This window comes from Battus philenor, unplaced genomic scaffold (genome assembly GCF_028537555.1).
Source record: "Battus philenor isolate CCGP_79_NKW_IND1 unplaced genomic scaffold, ilBatPhil1.0.hap1 SCAF_3, whole genome shotgun sequence".
Classification (NCBI taxonomy): Eukaryota; Metazoa; Arthropoda; class Insecta; order Lepidoptera; family Papilionidae; genus Battus; species Battus philenor.
Genome location: NW_027181693.1, coordinates 10,907,148 through 10,923,936, shown reverse-complemented (window position 1 = coordinate 10,923,936; position 16,789 = coordinate 10,907,148). Strand labels below are relative to the sequence as shown.

General features: G+C 30.6%; 1 protein-coding gene across 1 annotated transcript; it reads right to left on the bottom strand.

Moving 5' to 3' along the window:
- Positions 1–11,463: 11,463 nt before the first annotated feature.
- On the bottom strand, positions 11,464–13,050 carry LOC137927088 (pupal cuticle protein Edg-91-like). Its single transcript, XM_068770869.1, has 3 exons — positions 12,882–13,050; positions 12,102–12,318; positions 11,464–11,595 (listed from the first exon to the last, which is right to left on the bottom strand). The coding sequence occupies exons 1-3, from the start codon at positions 13,048–13,050 to the stop codon at positions 11,547–11,549; spliced, it is 435 nt and encodes a 144-aa protein (XP_068626970.1). The 3' UTR covers positions 11,464–11,546.
- Positions 13,051–16,789: the final 3,739 nt, after the last annotated feature.

Below are 16,789 nucleotides of genomic sequence, written 5' to 3'. Positions count from 1 at the left end.
GATTGGTAAGCTGAAATAGCAGTGGGTAGGCCACATGGCGCATAGAATGGTTGCCGGGTATGTAAGGTTCTGGAATGGAGGCCACAAACCGGCAAGCGCACCGGGCAGGTGAACGGACGACCTTGTTACAATTGTCGGAAGAGGCTGAATGCAGGCTGTTTCCACATGTCTTACAGGAAATCTGAAGGGAACACCCATGTCAAGCTGTGGACGTTCTCCAGCTGAAACGATGATGATCATTGGTAAATTGACAATAATTGCAATTGAAGATAATTTTTTTTGTTTATTTGTAATAACAAAATAGACTCTAATTTTGTTATGACAAATTAATAATTATGACTTAATAATGAATCTTAAATCTAAACAAAAACTTCAATTTACTATTCCAAAACTTAATCTAAACAGTGTAAAACGCAACTCATGGACAAATTTATGCTGCGTTCTATTTGGACAAATATTGGTGTACAGTCGTCGTGCCAACTACAACAATCGATAATCGACTGCGGAGCCTGCAATCTGTCTCTAATATATGTTTAGAGCTACCCTCACTGATCAAAATCAATAACGTATCGCGATCACTTTTTGTCGAAAAAACTAACTAATAGTTTTTTAAATAACAATTCAGAGATGGCGCTATAATCAAATCAGATACGTGTATATTTATTACAGAAATTCGTAAAAATATTATGTAACTCTTTGTATTTTTGAATTTAGGTTTTAGTTTATATTAAGCTTTTATATGTTATATATAGAATGGTATGTCAATAAATATATATAGTTATTGATTTAGTTTTAATTTATATTGAGTTTAAAAGAAGCAAAAGTAAAAATAAATCTTCTGAATCATGCATTCGCAGGATCCACAATAAGTAACAGATATCGTCTAAATCGGACAGTGTTAAATCTTCCTGTTTTTGGTTCTACTTCGACTAACTTACACTCATCCTTACGTTAATAGCCATCATAAATCGTGGACTGCGAAGCTTTTCTGTAACACCTCTTTAAGGTGAGGATTATCTTCACCGAAAAATATTTCACCTAAGGTTACTTTACAATTAATGAATTTTAAACGGTAACATTTTATACAGGACAACTAATTATAGGTGTAAAAGCTTTAAAGGAGTATATATGTTGGTCATTTGTCGACAAAAAAAACTTTAAAACTTTTACACCTTTTTCCAATCAAAAGTTATCAAATTCTGTATAAAGTAATTACTACAACAATGTTTTTTTTTATTGAATTACGACAGGCCAATAACTTCTGGCAGTTCCAAATCTACAGAGACAAACAGTTAACTATATTTAAATTTTATATCCAAATTTTGTAAACGCTCTTAATATATTTTTATCAACGTATATTATTCGGTAATAAATTCGGGACCCCGTACAATGATTGACAAAAAAATAATCACATATTGAAAGTTTCTACGCCCATAACCATTGATCCTATACATGAAATTTGTTTTAAAATGAACTGTAAACCGTAATATAAAAGAATAAAAAACGCTTGTAAAATAATCATCCTCATATTTTTTTTAAATTGTTAACGTAATTGCGTTAAACATTTTAAAAGGATGTACAAATAAAACATACGCCGATGCAATTTATTATTAATGCTAGCAATTACTGCTTCCAATTGCACCGTTTCTTATAATACCGCAATTAACGATCCGATTTACCGCAGTACTATACCAAATAAATTTTTAATTATTGTTTTTATTACTTTAAGCGTTGAAATATTACACCTATAAAAGTTTAAAAGTTTTCAGAGAGCAGAAAAAAATTATCGCTTTTCTTTCTAGGTAACATTATGAAAAAATTATTTCTACTTGCAATCGAAGACGTAACTTTCCTAAAAATTAAGCAATTGAGCAATATTTGGAAATTGTTGTATGAATACAGACGATATCAAACGTTAAAGATATCAACCTCCCTTTCAAAAGACTAAGTGAAAAAAGTTCATTGTAGACTTTCCAAGCCTACAATTAACTTATTATTATTTTTATAGTCAGCATATTTTTTTAAAATTAAAAACGTCTTAAATAACGACCTACGCACCTTAATGTAAAAAAATTGTTTGAATTGCAAGCTGCAAAACATATTATATATTACACGGTATATATTTGTAAAAAAGCAGATGCTCTTTATAAAATCGAACAACTATTCATTAAGATTTCAAATTTAAAACAATAGCATAATATATCATTTCAAAACGTAGCATAACAGTACAAATTATAGCATTATAATCAGATTTTTTTATTTCTTTTTTTTTACATTATCTGTATTTGTAATTCTGTGTTCATATTAAAGAAATAAGATTGCTGGATAGTCAATACGCCTATCCCTCGATTTACACGGTAGAGAGAAAAACTGAGAAAAACGTAAAATTGAAAAATTAAAATTTTCAAGTAAATATAAAAATAAAATGCATTGACAAGTTAAAATATATAATATATTACGGAAACACTGTTTTTTATTTAATTACAATACATTAAACAAAAGAACAAAAAATAAAACCAAAGGTGTTTTATTATTCTTTATCACTGTCAGAAATTATTCTCATTCTTTTTTTCGGAATCGAAGGTTCGAATTCACTTTCATCACATTTGTGCGGATTTGATGTTTGAAGCAGAAATATTTACATTATGAGAGATGGTAATAAAATCGGTTATTAAAACAAAATAAAATTTATTTGGAAAACCGTGTAAAAGCGAAAACGTGTAAAACAAGTACCCTGTAAATCGGGGGATAGATGTATAGGAATACATAAGAGGTCGCTTGCTACAAAAAATTGGCAAATTTAGTTTTTTGATGTTTTGGCGTTAAATGTATGAAAACTATGGCTGACTGTTATACCAAAACACAATAACACTAACACGCATGAAAACAATAATAACGAGCTTTAACCCTTAAGTACTCGCACGAATAAAATAGCTTAACTGCTCGCACGGGGTCCGTGGTGAACACAATTTGTATGGATGAAATTTGATGATTCCTTTTTTTTTAATGAAACAAGCGAATAGTAATTATGAAAGTACTTTATTTAATCTATAAGACATAAAAACCACAACTTTAAATAAAATCTTCTAAGGCATAAAGATAACTAAAATATAAACTTCTACAATAAGGAACATTTAAATTTCATGAATATTTAGGAACTATGGCAATCATCGTTATTGAAGTTTTGGCAGTAAACAATGAAGTGCTCATTACACAAAAACTTTTTGCATTTACTGCATTTTGTGGATACTTTTCGGTCACTCTTTCTCGGGCAATTATAGCACCGCCCACGTTTAGTGGCAGGTGGATTAGGTGGGGTTTTCCAACCATGTACTTCCAATAGTCACCTTTTTACTATTTTTGGAGTTGCGTTGACGTTGGTTCAACGTTTTTGATGACTTTCAACAAGTTCCGTTGCAAGTTGTCGCAAGAATAGACGCCTCACGTGAGTACGTACATTTTTTCTGTTCGTTTTGTGAACAACCAATGCATTTATGCATGTAACATTAAAAAAATGCTAAAAATATTGCTAATGGCCAACGTTTGGTTCTCCTTCCAATATTATATGTCCCACACAATTGGTCATTAGTATTTACTCTACCCTTTGTGCTATTATAATAAGTAATTATAGCAGGCTTATTCTTATCACCAGAGACTGGGTCAATGTTTGCATTGAAGACAGTAATATCACAGATTTATTTGGCTTTGGTACATAGGATACCATGCTCATTGTTTTTTGAAATCCAAAGAGGGAACTGGTTGGAATTTTGGTCATCAGGTACATCCAGTAGCCAATGTGCAATACGTTCGTCTCTTGCACCCATGTTTGATAACTGAGGAATAAAAAAAGACCTATGTAAATAACATATTTGTACGAAAAATCCAAAAAAAATCTAAACCAGTAAAACGATAGAAATTATTATTCACTATAATATTTCATTAAAAGTTACATCAATATCTAAATAAAAACAATAGAATATGAAAAGCTTACCATTCTCAAAAAAGTTACGTAAGTACTCGCACGGGGTCATGGCTCAAGAGAGCAGCGGCCGTTGCAGTTAAGGGTTAACTACGATAATTATATAGAGAATATTAAAAAAAGACATTTCAAAATATTTTTTTTCTAAATCAAGAAAGTCCTTCTCCCCCTGCTTACACCTTGTTCATCTGTTTTAATATAAATAGTAAGAAAATATTAACCAAAACAAAACTCTCAATATAAAACTAAAGAGTGTATAAAAATAATCGCACCAACCCCACACTTTTCAAAAAAATAATTTTGATAGTGAAATCGTAATAAATTTTCATAGCCGTTAAATGAATATAAATACTTTTTTAACCTCGGCTGACAGCATCGTTTGTACAAACGTAAGCTCTCATTTTAAAAGCCCTCAGACGAAGCTACACCCCGCCGCCTACACTCCTAGACCTTTGTCTTCATCTGCGACGCAATTCGCATATTCTTTATTTCACAAGTCTTCAAAATTTTATCGCAGTCCGTATAAAGAAGTTTTAACAAAATAAAAATACCTAAATGAACAAATATTCCTCGAGAGCCACTCCTAGTTTCTAGTTTATTTTTAATAAATGTATATAATTATGCAGAGTGGTTGATTATAGGTATACAAGATTTAAATGAAGTAGTGTTAATCACATTCGCGATCAATTATCGTATGGTATACACTTCAAAAATCAACTTTATATAAAAATAATAAACTATTTAAAAAAATCGTTTTGAAATGTCAAATATATACGTATATTATTTACATTTTAAATTTTATTATTGTTTACTATCTGTCCCTGCAAACATTGCAGAAATTATTGACCTGTCGCATCCTCATAGATAAAATAAATTAATGTAATTCATTTCACAGTGACCACGTTATACAGAGAGATTGAAAAAGCTGTAAAAGCTGTAAAAGCTTTGGAGCTAGCTGACATATGAGTTGTATATTCACCCGTTTAAACATTTTACACCTATGACCAATCAACGTGTATATAATTAATTACACAGACAATGTTAATATAAGGGTCTTACAACCGCATTTTTGTGTATATGGTTAAACTTTTAAAAGTTTTCTCTGTAACAATTTTACTATATCTTACCTTAGTATTTTCGATTGACGATTAGTGCCGTCTCAGTCTTTCAGTCATCGTATTGCCGATAAACATGCCATCTACGTCAGAGAAACACATCCAGTGATAGATCAAACAAGAATCAACAGAAACCTATCTGAACATAGGCCTAATAGGGTAAATAGGAACAATTAACATAAGGGCATGATATTGCCGCACCGCACGTACGTCAGTTGATTGATATTTTGCCACCATACAAACGCATAGGTTATGTTAGGTTACCCTCACACGTAGTTATCACTAATTAGACCAGTTGTGGTCTTTTGTTATTAACAGCTGTTAAAATATGAATTAATTATATTTATTTACTAATTGAATTAATTTTGTTTATTAATAAAATTTTTATTTTTTACACAATGTTATTTTATTTGTATTTTTTTACACAATGTTATTCAAGTACATTCAATGTACTCGTTATTCATTTAAAAAGTTCATATGACACTTGTCAAGATTAGATGATAACATTCGACAAAAAAAGAACATCAGTCATCAACAGAGATTAAAGAAGTTAGTTGTGCAGAGTTAACTATTAACTTTATCATCATCACCTTTTCAACCGCAAAACGTCCTCAACTGGATATGGGCCTAGCTCACAGCTTTCCTACCGACCGGTAGAAAGCGACCTGTATCCAGCCTCTTCCCACGATCTTAACAGGAGCATCTTTATACTTTATAACCTAACGTCCTGTGCTGCGTAGTATCCACTCTATCCAGATCCAGTAGTTATTATCTCTGCGCTATATTTGGTCTGCCCACTGCAACATGCTATTCTGCTATATCGGTTAATAAGCAGATCGTATGTCGTAGATCGTAGGTCGCGTGTTCGATTCCCGGGAAACAATCTTATATAATTCAGACTTTGTGCGTCAAAAATATAGCACAATATCACTATGTAATAGCACAACCCGCCTGCCAAGCGTGGCGATTATGGTTTATCTCCCATAAATATCTTTGGGTAAGACTTATGTCTTGCAGTGGGCATCTAAAGGCTAAAACGAAGATGTCAGTTAATACCGGCATAGCTTAACGTAGATAAAGGACTTGATTATTATATTAATCTATTCTTTTGATATTACATTATTATACTAGTTGTATATTCCTTCATTTCCAGAAGATGCTGGACTGATTCTGTTTATAATATTATACTGCAAATTTAGACATGAAACACATCTAAAGCGATAAATTGCTTCTATGGACAAACAGGCGCCGACTATTGACTTTTGCTTTTCGAGTTTCAGGTACAGGATCGATAAATCAAACGTGACCTATTCAATTGATATTCAGTGTAAGCTTTATCTCTGTTGTCTAATATAAACCTTTACATAGTGTTTTATCTAAAACAACAAACAGGCACAGGTACTTTGTTAACTTCATCAAACCAATTAACAAGATAGGTACGTAAAAGCAAATCTGACAAGGCTATTGAAATATAGACTAGGGCGTATTTAATATTTGCTTTTACATAAATATTTGCGTTCGTTGTATTTACACAATATTCTGTAAAAGCAATGCTTTACTAGGTTTGATTAGTACATTAAGTAGAACCTCGGGGGTACAGGCAGACACTTAATCGCATTTTGTTACTATTCATGCTCGTTTTCATCATAATTGGCACGTAAATAACCAATGTTGCCTTTATAGCCCTTGAAATCCGAAATCTAAGTATCAGAAACAAGTAGTAAGCATCAGAACATCAGGACCGTAAGTAAGGGATAAATATTTTGTCCTCCTAAAGTAACCATATAAAAAATACTTTTAATAATCTCACATACACGTAGTTAGATCCGAGAAACATTTAATGGCTTTTGAAAATTCGAAAAACTTAATTGTCACTTGACTCAGCATCCTAACTCAGTAAACTGTTATAAATATAAACTTTGTTTTGAGTCACCCTTATTTTTAATTGGATTGTAACAAATAATTTTCTGAATTAATTTTTCTCGTAGAAGGAGACCAATAATGTTGTTAAATCAACTTTTTTATTATTATCCCAAAAAGCGTGACTTAAGTTATTATTCGTAACACCCATTTGTCGTAGACCTTCATCTTTACCCAATGGAGAATATTAAATTATTTTTAGGAATGGAATGTATGGTGAACATAAATCCATATAAAATTTCATCAATAAGTATTGACTTACAATAAAAAATAATCTGATGAACAGATAGAATAATTTCCTCGATCATCTACAACGCTTACATAGTATTAAACGTACTTACCGAATTGTGATCCCTTTAAGCTATTGTAAATACTGCTTATGCTATTCTACATAATGGATACCCTCACAAGTTGTGGGTGTATTTCTTAAGGCTGATAATTTAATAGGGTAAAGATAAACAAAAGACGCCCGTATTCAATCTGTTTAGTTACGATATTGAAAAGGTTTTTATTAATTACTTGTTCAACGTTACCTCGCTTCAACGGATCTTCCGTCAATACATTTTATATGTACATAATATACTCTAGTATTCCATATGCATATTATTATCTTATGTTTCTACCGTAAACTTATTTTGTATATTGTTAATAAATCGAGTAGATAAAACCGAAAGTGTTGTACAAGTTAATACTTCTGACATTCTACGGGCTTCAAGTATTCTAGCAATGTATACATTGGCATTACATACGGTTTAACAATACACCTTTATGTAATGTGTCTAAATTATAATATATAATAGTAAATTTTAGAAAGTCTATGGAACTAAGACTTGTAAAATAATTAAAGTGTACAGAATTTTTAATAAAATTACTTCAGTAATAAATTATTAATCACATTTTTCATCACTGAAAGTCATATACGTCTTGTAACGACAGAATCGACGAGCTTTTCCATACTCTACCGAAAGTAGTAGTAACGAACCGATAAAAAATTATTATTATCAAAATCCTTCTTAACAGAATTTAAAACTAGAACTATGACTAAACACAAAAATTATCTAAAAAAAGGAAAGCTCTGATTTATTTATTAATTTCAAACAATTGATTTCCAGAAGAAACGGATCTCTGTTAATTCATTACAAATTTTTTTTTTTTTAGTTATGTTTAATAAATAAGTTTCATATTTAATTTTAGATGACGCTAATAAAAAAATAACATATAAATCAATAAATTGAGGTTTTGGTTTCGTGATTATAGATAACTTCGTACTTTTAATAAAACATCAATTATGTTTTATAAAACATAATTGTCCATATACCTATTATGTACATATTATCCTCCACGAATATTAGTTTTAATTAAATAGGAAATTATTGAGTCAATTATAAGAGACTATACTGTAAAAGTTATGGAAAGATATTTTCCGATAAATTTATAGCTTCGTGTATTCGTTTATAACATCCATGTCGTATTCGGTTACATCATTGACGGGAAAAAAAATTCTTGCAGCGCAGCGATTGCTATTTATGAACACGAAAATGGAGGCTATGAAAAAATCTACCACAAATCGTTATTTTTTAAAATTTACAATCATTCACTATTTATATTTTAATGCGTTGTAATCGATCGTATCAGGTATAAAGTACAACTTATAAAAACATATAATTCATCATATTAAAATATTGCCATGGCTTAAAAGGTTTTACGATATGGTGATCACAAGGTTAATGACATACAACAATGTTAAATGTTTAAGGGCTTCCGCCAGTTGCACCAAGATCCGCATTCTGAAGATACAGCGTATTTACTGATGGAGTCTTATAGGAAATTATTTCAATACAGATAAATTTAGTTTAATTCTTTTAGTAAAAAAACAATGTAAGGAATTGTTGTAAGCATTAAAATACATCGAGTGTTTTTTTTACAAGCTTATATTTATACCATAATTGTTATTTTAATGAATGTACAATTTTTATTTATATTTTTACACACCGTTTTTACTTAACTAAAGACACTTCCATAGAAAAGTTTGGTGTAGTGAAATATTATAACAATACATAATCAATATATACAGGGTCATTCATTAAAGCTGTAAAAGCCTTAAAGGGGTCAATGTATAACTTATGTTGTCAATAAATATATAATATAACCAATTTAAAAATCAGTGGTTTCAGAAACTATAACTAATGTAAGTAAGAAAAAAGGTATTCAAAATCCGTATTACTACATATTAAATTTAATTATTGCCTACTATATTTACCCTTCGTATTGCAATAGAAAAATTTTTTTGCTGTGTACCAATTAAAGTAACATATTTCAGTGATAACTTTACACGGGTGATAAAAAATAAAAGTTAATTCTTTAAAGCTTTTTGACAAGTGAGCTGCGCGTTCTCACCTTTAAACCTCTTATATCTATAACCACCCACCACGTACATAGCAATTTAATGAAAGAATAGTACCAATAGCGATGTACGATATACTTAAATCTAGAATTAAAAACAATCTTGGTATACTTTTCTGCAGGCTTCATAAAATCAATTACTTTCTTATGGATAATTGTGTACACAATAACAATAAACTCATATGTAATGGGTTAAAATAATCATGGAAATCCTATGACGGAAAATAGATTTTTCAAGTAATGAATGCTCATGTTAAATAACTCTAATTACTGTACAAGAGTAATTAAAAATAATACCAAAAAATCAGGTTTCAATGTTTTTGCAAATAACAATCATCCTACACAATCCACCAGCCTTCGATATCTTGAAACCGACTTTCACGAGGTTTTTAAGAAGACACTCGCTGTAAAAAATTTCCTCTTTGTTTCAGGATCGTAAAACTAATTTAAGTTTCATAAACTCTGAAAGTGGCAAATATATCATTAAAGGTATCACCGTTGAATTTCGATATGTTTTCGCGGCTCCAATCAATGAGACCATGGTTTTGACTTCGGACAAAATATTAAATAACGTTATTCAAATTTATCTTAATTTTCTTGTGCCGAATAACTGTGAAGCATATTAAATTTAATAGTCGCTCTTGAAGAACGTTCCACACGCGGATCATGATTGCGAATAACATCACCACGTCTAAAAACGTTAAAAGGTTAACCATCTGTAAATAGTAGCAAAAGATGAAGCCTCATTACCAAAAGTATAATCTATGACTAATTAATACTCGTACCTGAATAAGATCGCGACAAAAATCTCAATAACGCTGAAACGTAATTTTTATGTTCTTGCCAATTTGTAAAAATATATAACAAACAAGATTGTGTAACGCACATAAAAAATAACCGAAACTTCTGTTTACGAATATTAAATTTATTTTATGTTATATGTGTTTTTTAATGTTGCTCTCAAAACTTTCAGTGTCAATATATTATATTTATGAACGTGATAATTTATTATGGGTGTGCCTCAAATCAGAATACGTTCGTAACCATTATTGATTTATTTAAAGCTAAAAAAACTCCATTTGAGTTTAAGTTTTTGTCGAAAATTCATTTTAAAAGGTCCGAAATAGAAAATCATTTTAAAGAATTAAAAAAACGGGTATTAGATTCAAATTTTTGTCGAATTATTTATTCCCTTCTGAAATTCTACCAATATACGAGTATCACTTATGTATATGATCACTTTACAAGATCCGAAGTGGATAATGATATGAATTAATATTTAGAAATACATTGAGTTATATCCTTGGTCGTAGAAATGACCTCCAACAAGAGCACACTTAGTGTGATTTATATTCTTACCACTTCTAATAAACGGAAGAAGAAGAGCTTAAGGAAACCAAAATTGCCGAAACATTTAAAACATGGACCACCAAACCGTGATAAAATTAATAACAAATAAAAACTTTAAATTTAAAAACCGAAACAGACCTCATTGAAATTGCTAAGCTAACAACACGTATTAATATAGCACACAGTATCTTTTAAGTAATTTTAAAGGTATGTACATGTATTTCGTCGATTAATATCTTCAAGCAAATCTAAAGATTTATAAAACACTTGATTAAATGTAGACCACTTTTTAAAACCGATTAAAGAACAAATTATTTATTTAAAGAGAAATTAATTAAGAATTGCATGTATTAAACAAGAAACAAGAACTTGTCCATATGAACTTGATGTTGACGTTGTCAAAAAAAATATGAAGGCTTATTACCTACTTTTAAGCTACATTATAAAACAGTCGTAAAGATTTATTTAATAATAATAGTGATGGTGACATATATCATCCAGTTTAATACGTCGAAAAATTACTATGATTTTACTTTTTTGTAATCTATTCAAATTTACTTAAAGTTACATAAAATTTATTAATAACCTTTGTTTTAATTCGATTTTTATGTCTTTTCTGTTAGGTCTCATCGCAAAAATAAACAAAGGCGGTAATAAAAACAAGAAATATTAAAAATATTTTATTACTAATTATAATTTACATGATTCGATACGTTTATTTACACTTTAACAATGAATCCACAAATAATTTATATTTGGCTGAAAAATAATGTTAGTGCTTAGTACCACGGGTCAGAAATAATGTAGGTTGTAGAAGGGTAGTATGATCTGAAACAATAAATTTGTTTTGTTTAAATAAATAATAATAATCTTTATACATGAAATAAAATATTGTAATAAAATTTCATCATACAGATCATTCCTACCTCAGCTTAAACGAAGCAATTGATTTTTAGAACAATTCAAATTCAAAAATTCTTTTTTTACATTCGTAATAGTAATCTCTTAATGAAAACAAGTTGAGTCTCCAAACTGTTCGTATGTTAAATGCCTTAGACCTGCGTAGAACAGGTCAAAGAAACTTGGCAGAAATGAGATATATCTAATCAAACATATATCAACATATAACATATATCTGTATTAAATAGATTACACAGTTAATTAACATTGAAATAGCCACACATTTTCTAACGTTTATTTTCTATGAAGTCATTAACAGCGTAATAACCCTAATTTTCAAATTTATCAACAGGCGTCGCATACAAAACCATCATCTGTATGTCATTTATCTATGTATTTATCAGCGCGATCATTAGTTATAAAAACATAATTACCGATATCCGTGGCCATATCCGCCATAACCGTATCCACCGTGACTGTAATACCCGCCACCTCCATAATATCCGCCGTAACCCCCGTAGCTCCTGCCGTGACTGCGCAAAGCACCAGAAGCTAAAGCCCCTCCAATAAATCCAGCTTTAGCTCCAATGATACCGGCACCGAGTCCCAAGGCTCCAGCCCCCAAAATTCCAGCACCGAGTGCACCAGCTCCTATGATTTAAAAAAATCTCAATTAATATTTTTAAAAAATATTTTTTACTTATAATAACTACGATATGTACTTTTAACGATCGCTAGTAATAAATTATGTCAATGAAACCAAAATTGTATTTTTTTATGTTTAAAGTTGTTATTATTGGAGACTTATAACAATCATACGTTTATATTAAAGTCTTTTGCTATAACTTATGTTTTATCGTGTCGCATCTATCTATTAATGAACATATACCAGAAAAACTAACGTCAGAGACATAAAATGAATATCTTATGATTACATTTAATGTATTTTCTTACATCATCGTAAATTTTAATATAAAAATTCACTACATCCAAATCAGGTTTCTTTGTGTTTAATATTATTATAAATTAACATAACTATTCGCAAAAATTCCATGTTTCCAGAGATAAATCCGTGTCAGGTTAACAGCAAACTTTATTTTTGTTGAAAATTTTAATATAAATTTCCTCGATTCACCGCTTTAATACCCAATAATATTTATTCATAATAATATTGCCAATAAAATTAAAAAAATATATCAAAGATAAACACATACCAAGAAGAGCAAGGCCTCTCTTATCTCTGGTTTGAGCTAGCTGTGAAGATTCAGAAATTTCTTCTAGGGGTTGAGCTGGGGATAAAGCAGAGAGCAGCGGGCCATGCTCAACAGCCAACGCTACAGCACATCCTACCAGTACGCACAACACAACTGGACTTAATCTCATTTTCTGTAATATAAAAATCGAAAATTACATTAAATAATTAGATAATTAAATTTCCAAGAGTTAATATTATAAATGTTAAGTTAATTTAACAAAAAAACTAGATTAAAACTTTAAATTTATGTAAGAATCCAAGAGCAATTGTCAGTACGTATTACAATATAAAAAAAAACTTTAAAAGACACGTATTAATAAAAAATATAAAATGTATAACACCTACCACTCACACAATGGACGCCTAGTTCACTCACAAACAGACACGGGTCAACTGTCCGGGACAATCCTGTTCTTGTCTTTTATAGGTCGACAAAATTGCCGAAGATATAAAATTTAAAATTACCGGTATTTTACATTAGTAAGGCTTTAAATAATTCGAATAAATCTACATAAACACATATGCGGATTTCGTATTTTCTTTACTTATTCCACAATTACAAAAACTATTTAATATCCTATTTGTTTATTCGTATTAGTGGTTTTAGTAGTTTAAGCGAAGAGAAAATGTAATAAAATAATGTAATGTTTTTTACAAAGATGATGAAATTTACATATTACAGACTCACATTATATAAAAAACTAGTTATAAAAGGACAGGTTATTTTAAAAAAATTGCCTCGAACTTTTGAGTTTTTATCAACTTTATGTATAACAAACTTGAAATAAAAGATGTAAAATAATTTTTCAATGAATTTATCGAATAAACAATTTTACATTTTGTGCTTAAATTCACATTTTGTTAATAGTGTAATAATAATAAAATTATTTATGACATAATTTTATGTGGGCCGTAACAGTCAGCACAAAAGATTGATTTTTCCTGCACATTTTATTCCTTAAATAACTTAAGGAAGTAGGTCAGCATGTTTATTATACCGAAAAGGTATTTGTTTTGTTTATAAGTAGTAAATTATTGATTCAAAAATAAAAATCTAAATCTCGATTTATTCTTAAAACCCTTTCCCGATGCATCTGCGATGACTATCCTAAGTTGCGGTAAATTGGAAAAACGGTGCTTAGTATCCTCTTCTTTCTCTGACAAAGTTAATAGACAAAAGCAACTCGATCTGCTATAAAACCTACCTGCTCGCCTCCAAAGATAGGCTAAGACACCCTCAAAGAGTCTACCTTCTGCCTGCCATGCAAGTTCCTCTTTACTTTGAATATAGATACCACGAATATTGAACTTACCTAACCTAAGTTTAGGGGAGATAATATTCCTAAATGTGACACGATGTTTTTTTGAATTGGTTCTATGTAACGTCATCAGAAAACTTTATTCTCCTCATTTCTTTTGCAATAATAAAAAGTTTATTTTTAATACCAGATGTAAATTGTACAAAAAAGTAAAATAATATTAAAATATTGTCATTATATCAGCCAATAGACGCCCCCTGCAAGGTCTTCATGCATGGGCTTTCCCCAAAGATCGCCTCGTTGATCTATCTTGCGCACTTCACGCATTCAGCGACTTGCCCATCCTTAACTATGTCGTCATCCACTTAATGGGAAGCGTAACCGTACCACACCTACCGGCACGTGGTCGCCACTCGAGAACCTTCCACTCATAACGGCCGTAAGTTGCACGTACTGTTCCCCGGCCGCTGACTTTTCAGGATTCTTCGAGCTACGTCGGTGACTTTGGTTCTTCTGCGGATGTCTTTATTTCTAATTTGATCTCTATTCTTATCTAATTGACCTTAAGTCTTCCGTATGTGATCACCGGTTACACACTCTGACCACAGGCCTTCGAGTTTAGGCGTTGCAGTATTTTAGACAAGAAGATGTTTCGGAGCTTTCTGACCGCTGCCCATCCTAATTGGTTTAAAAAATAGACAGAAGATTTTTTATCTGTATCTATATTTATATTCAATACCATGTTAGAACATTTACAGCAATTGTTTTGTATTTAGAACGTAGTTCCCAATTTGATATAAACTAAAATAAATTAAGCTCATCTAACAACAACCTTGTAAAGATCGTTGGAAGATACTGGATGCAAGCCGCTTTGATTCTGTCCTATTAGAAATCTATGTGGGAAGCCTATATCACGCAGACGTCCTATGGCTAAAATTATGATGATAATAGTAATCATACAGGCTACTTTTAAATTAAAATACTAGGTAAGCTACGTTAGTTCTAAGTGGATCATGATCTGTGAAAAGTACATAACAAACCGAAGTATTTATTGAAATCACTTTCACAAATGTTCTTAATACAGGGCTTTTAATATCCAAGCTATATTATTATATTATTTATTTCACTCACTTGTTTAGACAATTCTTATTATTATAAAATCGTTAGAATTGCTAATAAAAATCGATACTAGGTTTTTTTATTTATAATGTTCAAAAGTGTAAATATTTCTTTAGAAAAAAGTACGTTTTATTCATTAGTCAAGATATCAAAGATAAAGAATATTCATGCAATTTCGTGTCAAAATATACTCAAGGAATACTCAATATATTTGGGGTTCATACTCGGCAGGCGACACCGGCTACAATGTCAACACGATAAACATTTATGGTCAGTCACTCAAACCGGTCTTAAATCGCCAAAAACGGGAATTTTTAAGACCCTATTAACATGATTTATTTCTTTTTACACTACAATAGTTTAATCAATATTATAGGTTTACTTATAAGAAGCCAAGAGGAAGACGAACAGATAACTTATAGTTAGTGACCTTGATGATAAAGTTTTTATTAAGACAAATTTCACCTTTGACTCAAACCAAGTTTATTAGGGAGGTATTCACATACATAGAGTGCACCGATTTACAACCTAATGTTTTCATAAACATATATTAATATGTTATAGAAAGAGATAGAAACTGCGATTACGTCTCTCTGCAAAATGTTTCATCATCATTGCAATCGTAAGGGGTCCACTGCTAAATTCCAAAAAATATATCCAGTAAGACCGAATAGAAGTGCCCTGCATCCAGTATTTTCTGACGATCTTAATAAGGTCGTCTTTCGATTTTACGCTATGGATTCTACGCTGCGCGTTCCGTTGTCTTCGCTTCAGCACCTTTAAGCCCCAACCGCCCAATGACACTTCAATTTGCCAATCGTCTGAGCTATATCGCTCACTTTCGTTCGTCTACGGATCTCCAGTAGAAGTTCCCAACATAATATATAGCTTGTAGAGCGACTGCGCTTGCCAGTAACACCCAAAATTAGAGAATACGTTCCAATGCCGTTGAAACTTTTTAAAAACTATACAGAATATAAATAATTGGTGCTAACGTAAATTTTTAAAATATTCAATCAAAAATCATTGCAACCTCATTAAATTATTGCAATGACAACCCGTTACGGGGGCGCGTGTTGCATTCTCAAATCCCCACTGAATCGTTTAACCTAACAAATTGTGCAGCATTTAAACCACATTGGAGAATATCTTGGTGATTTACAACAATACTTGTTACGAAAATAGTTATAAATGCATCCGTTGTTTATTTCTTCAGAAACACAAACAATTATTATAATAAACAACTACTTCATCATTATTATGCATGATATATGATCATATTAATGTATATTCAACATTCAGGAAGTTAATTTAATTCTATTTAAAGTTATTTGATTTAACATTGATGATTATAATGCTATTATTATTTTTAAGCTAAATGAAAAGTTTATCTCCGAGGATAAGAAACTGCAAATGTCCTTCTTATCCTTTGTGATGATTATCTTCATTTTTTGTAATAGATTTAATAATCATTGATTAGGATGAATCG

Coding starts and splice junctions, on each gene's coding strand:
- LOC137927088 (XM_068770869.1), bottom strand. CDS start 13,050: ATGAGATTAAGTCCAGTTGTGTTGTGCGTACTGGTAGGATGTGCTGTA. Junction 12,319..12,881: donor GAGAGGCCTTGCTCTTCTTG/GTATGTGTTTAT, acceptor TTTAAATCATAG/GAGCTGGTGCACTCGGTGCT. Junction 11,596..12,101: donor GGATATGGCCACGGATATCG/GTAATTATGTTT, acceptor TTATTGTTTCAG/ATCATACTACCCTTCTACAA.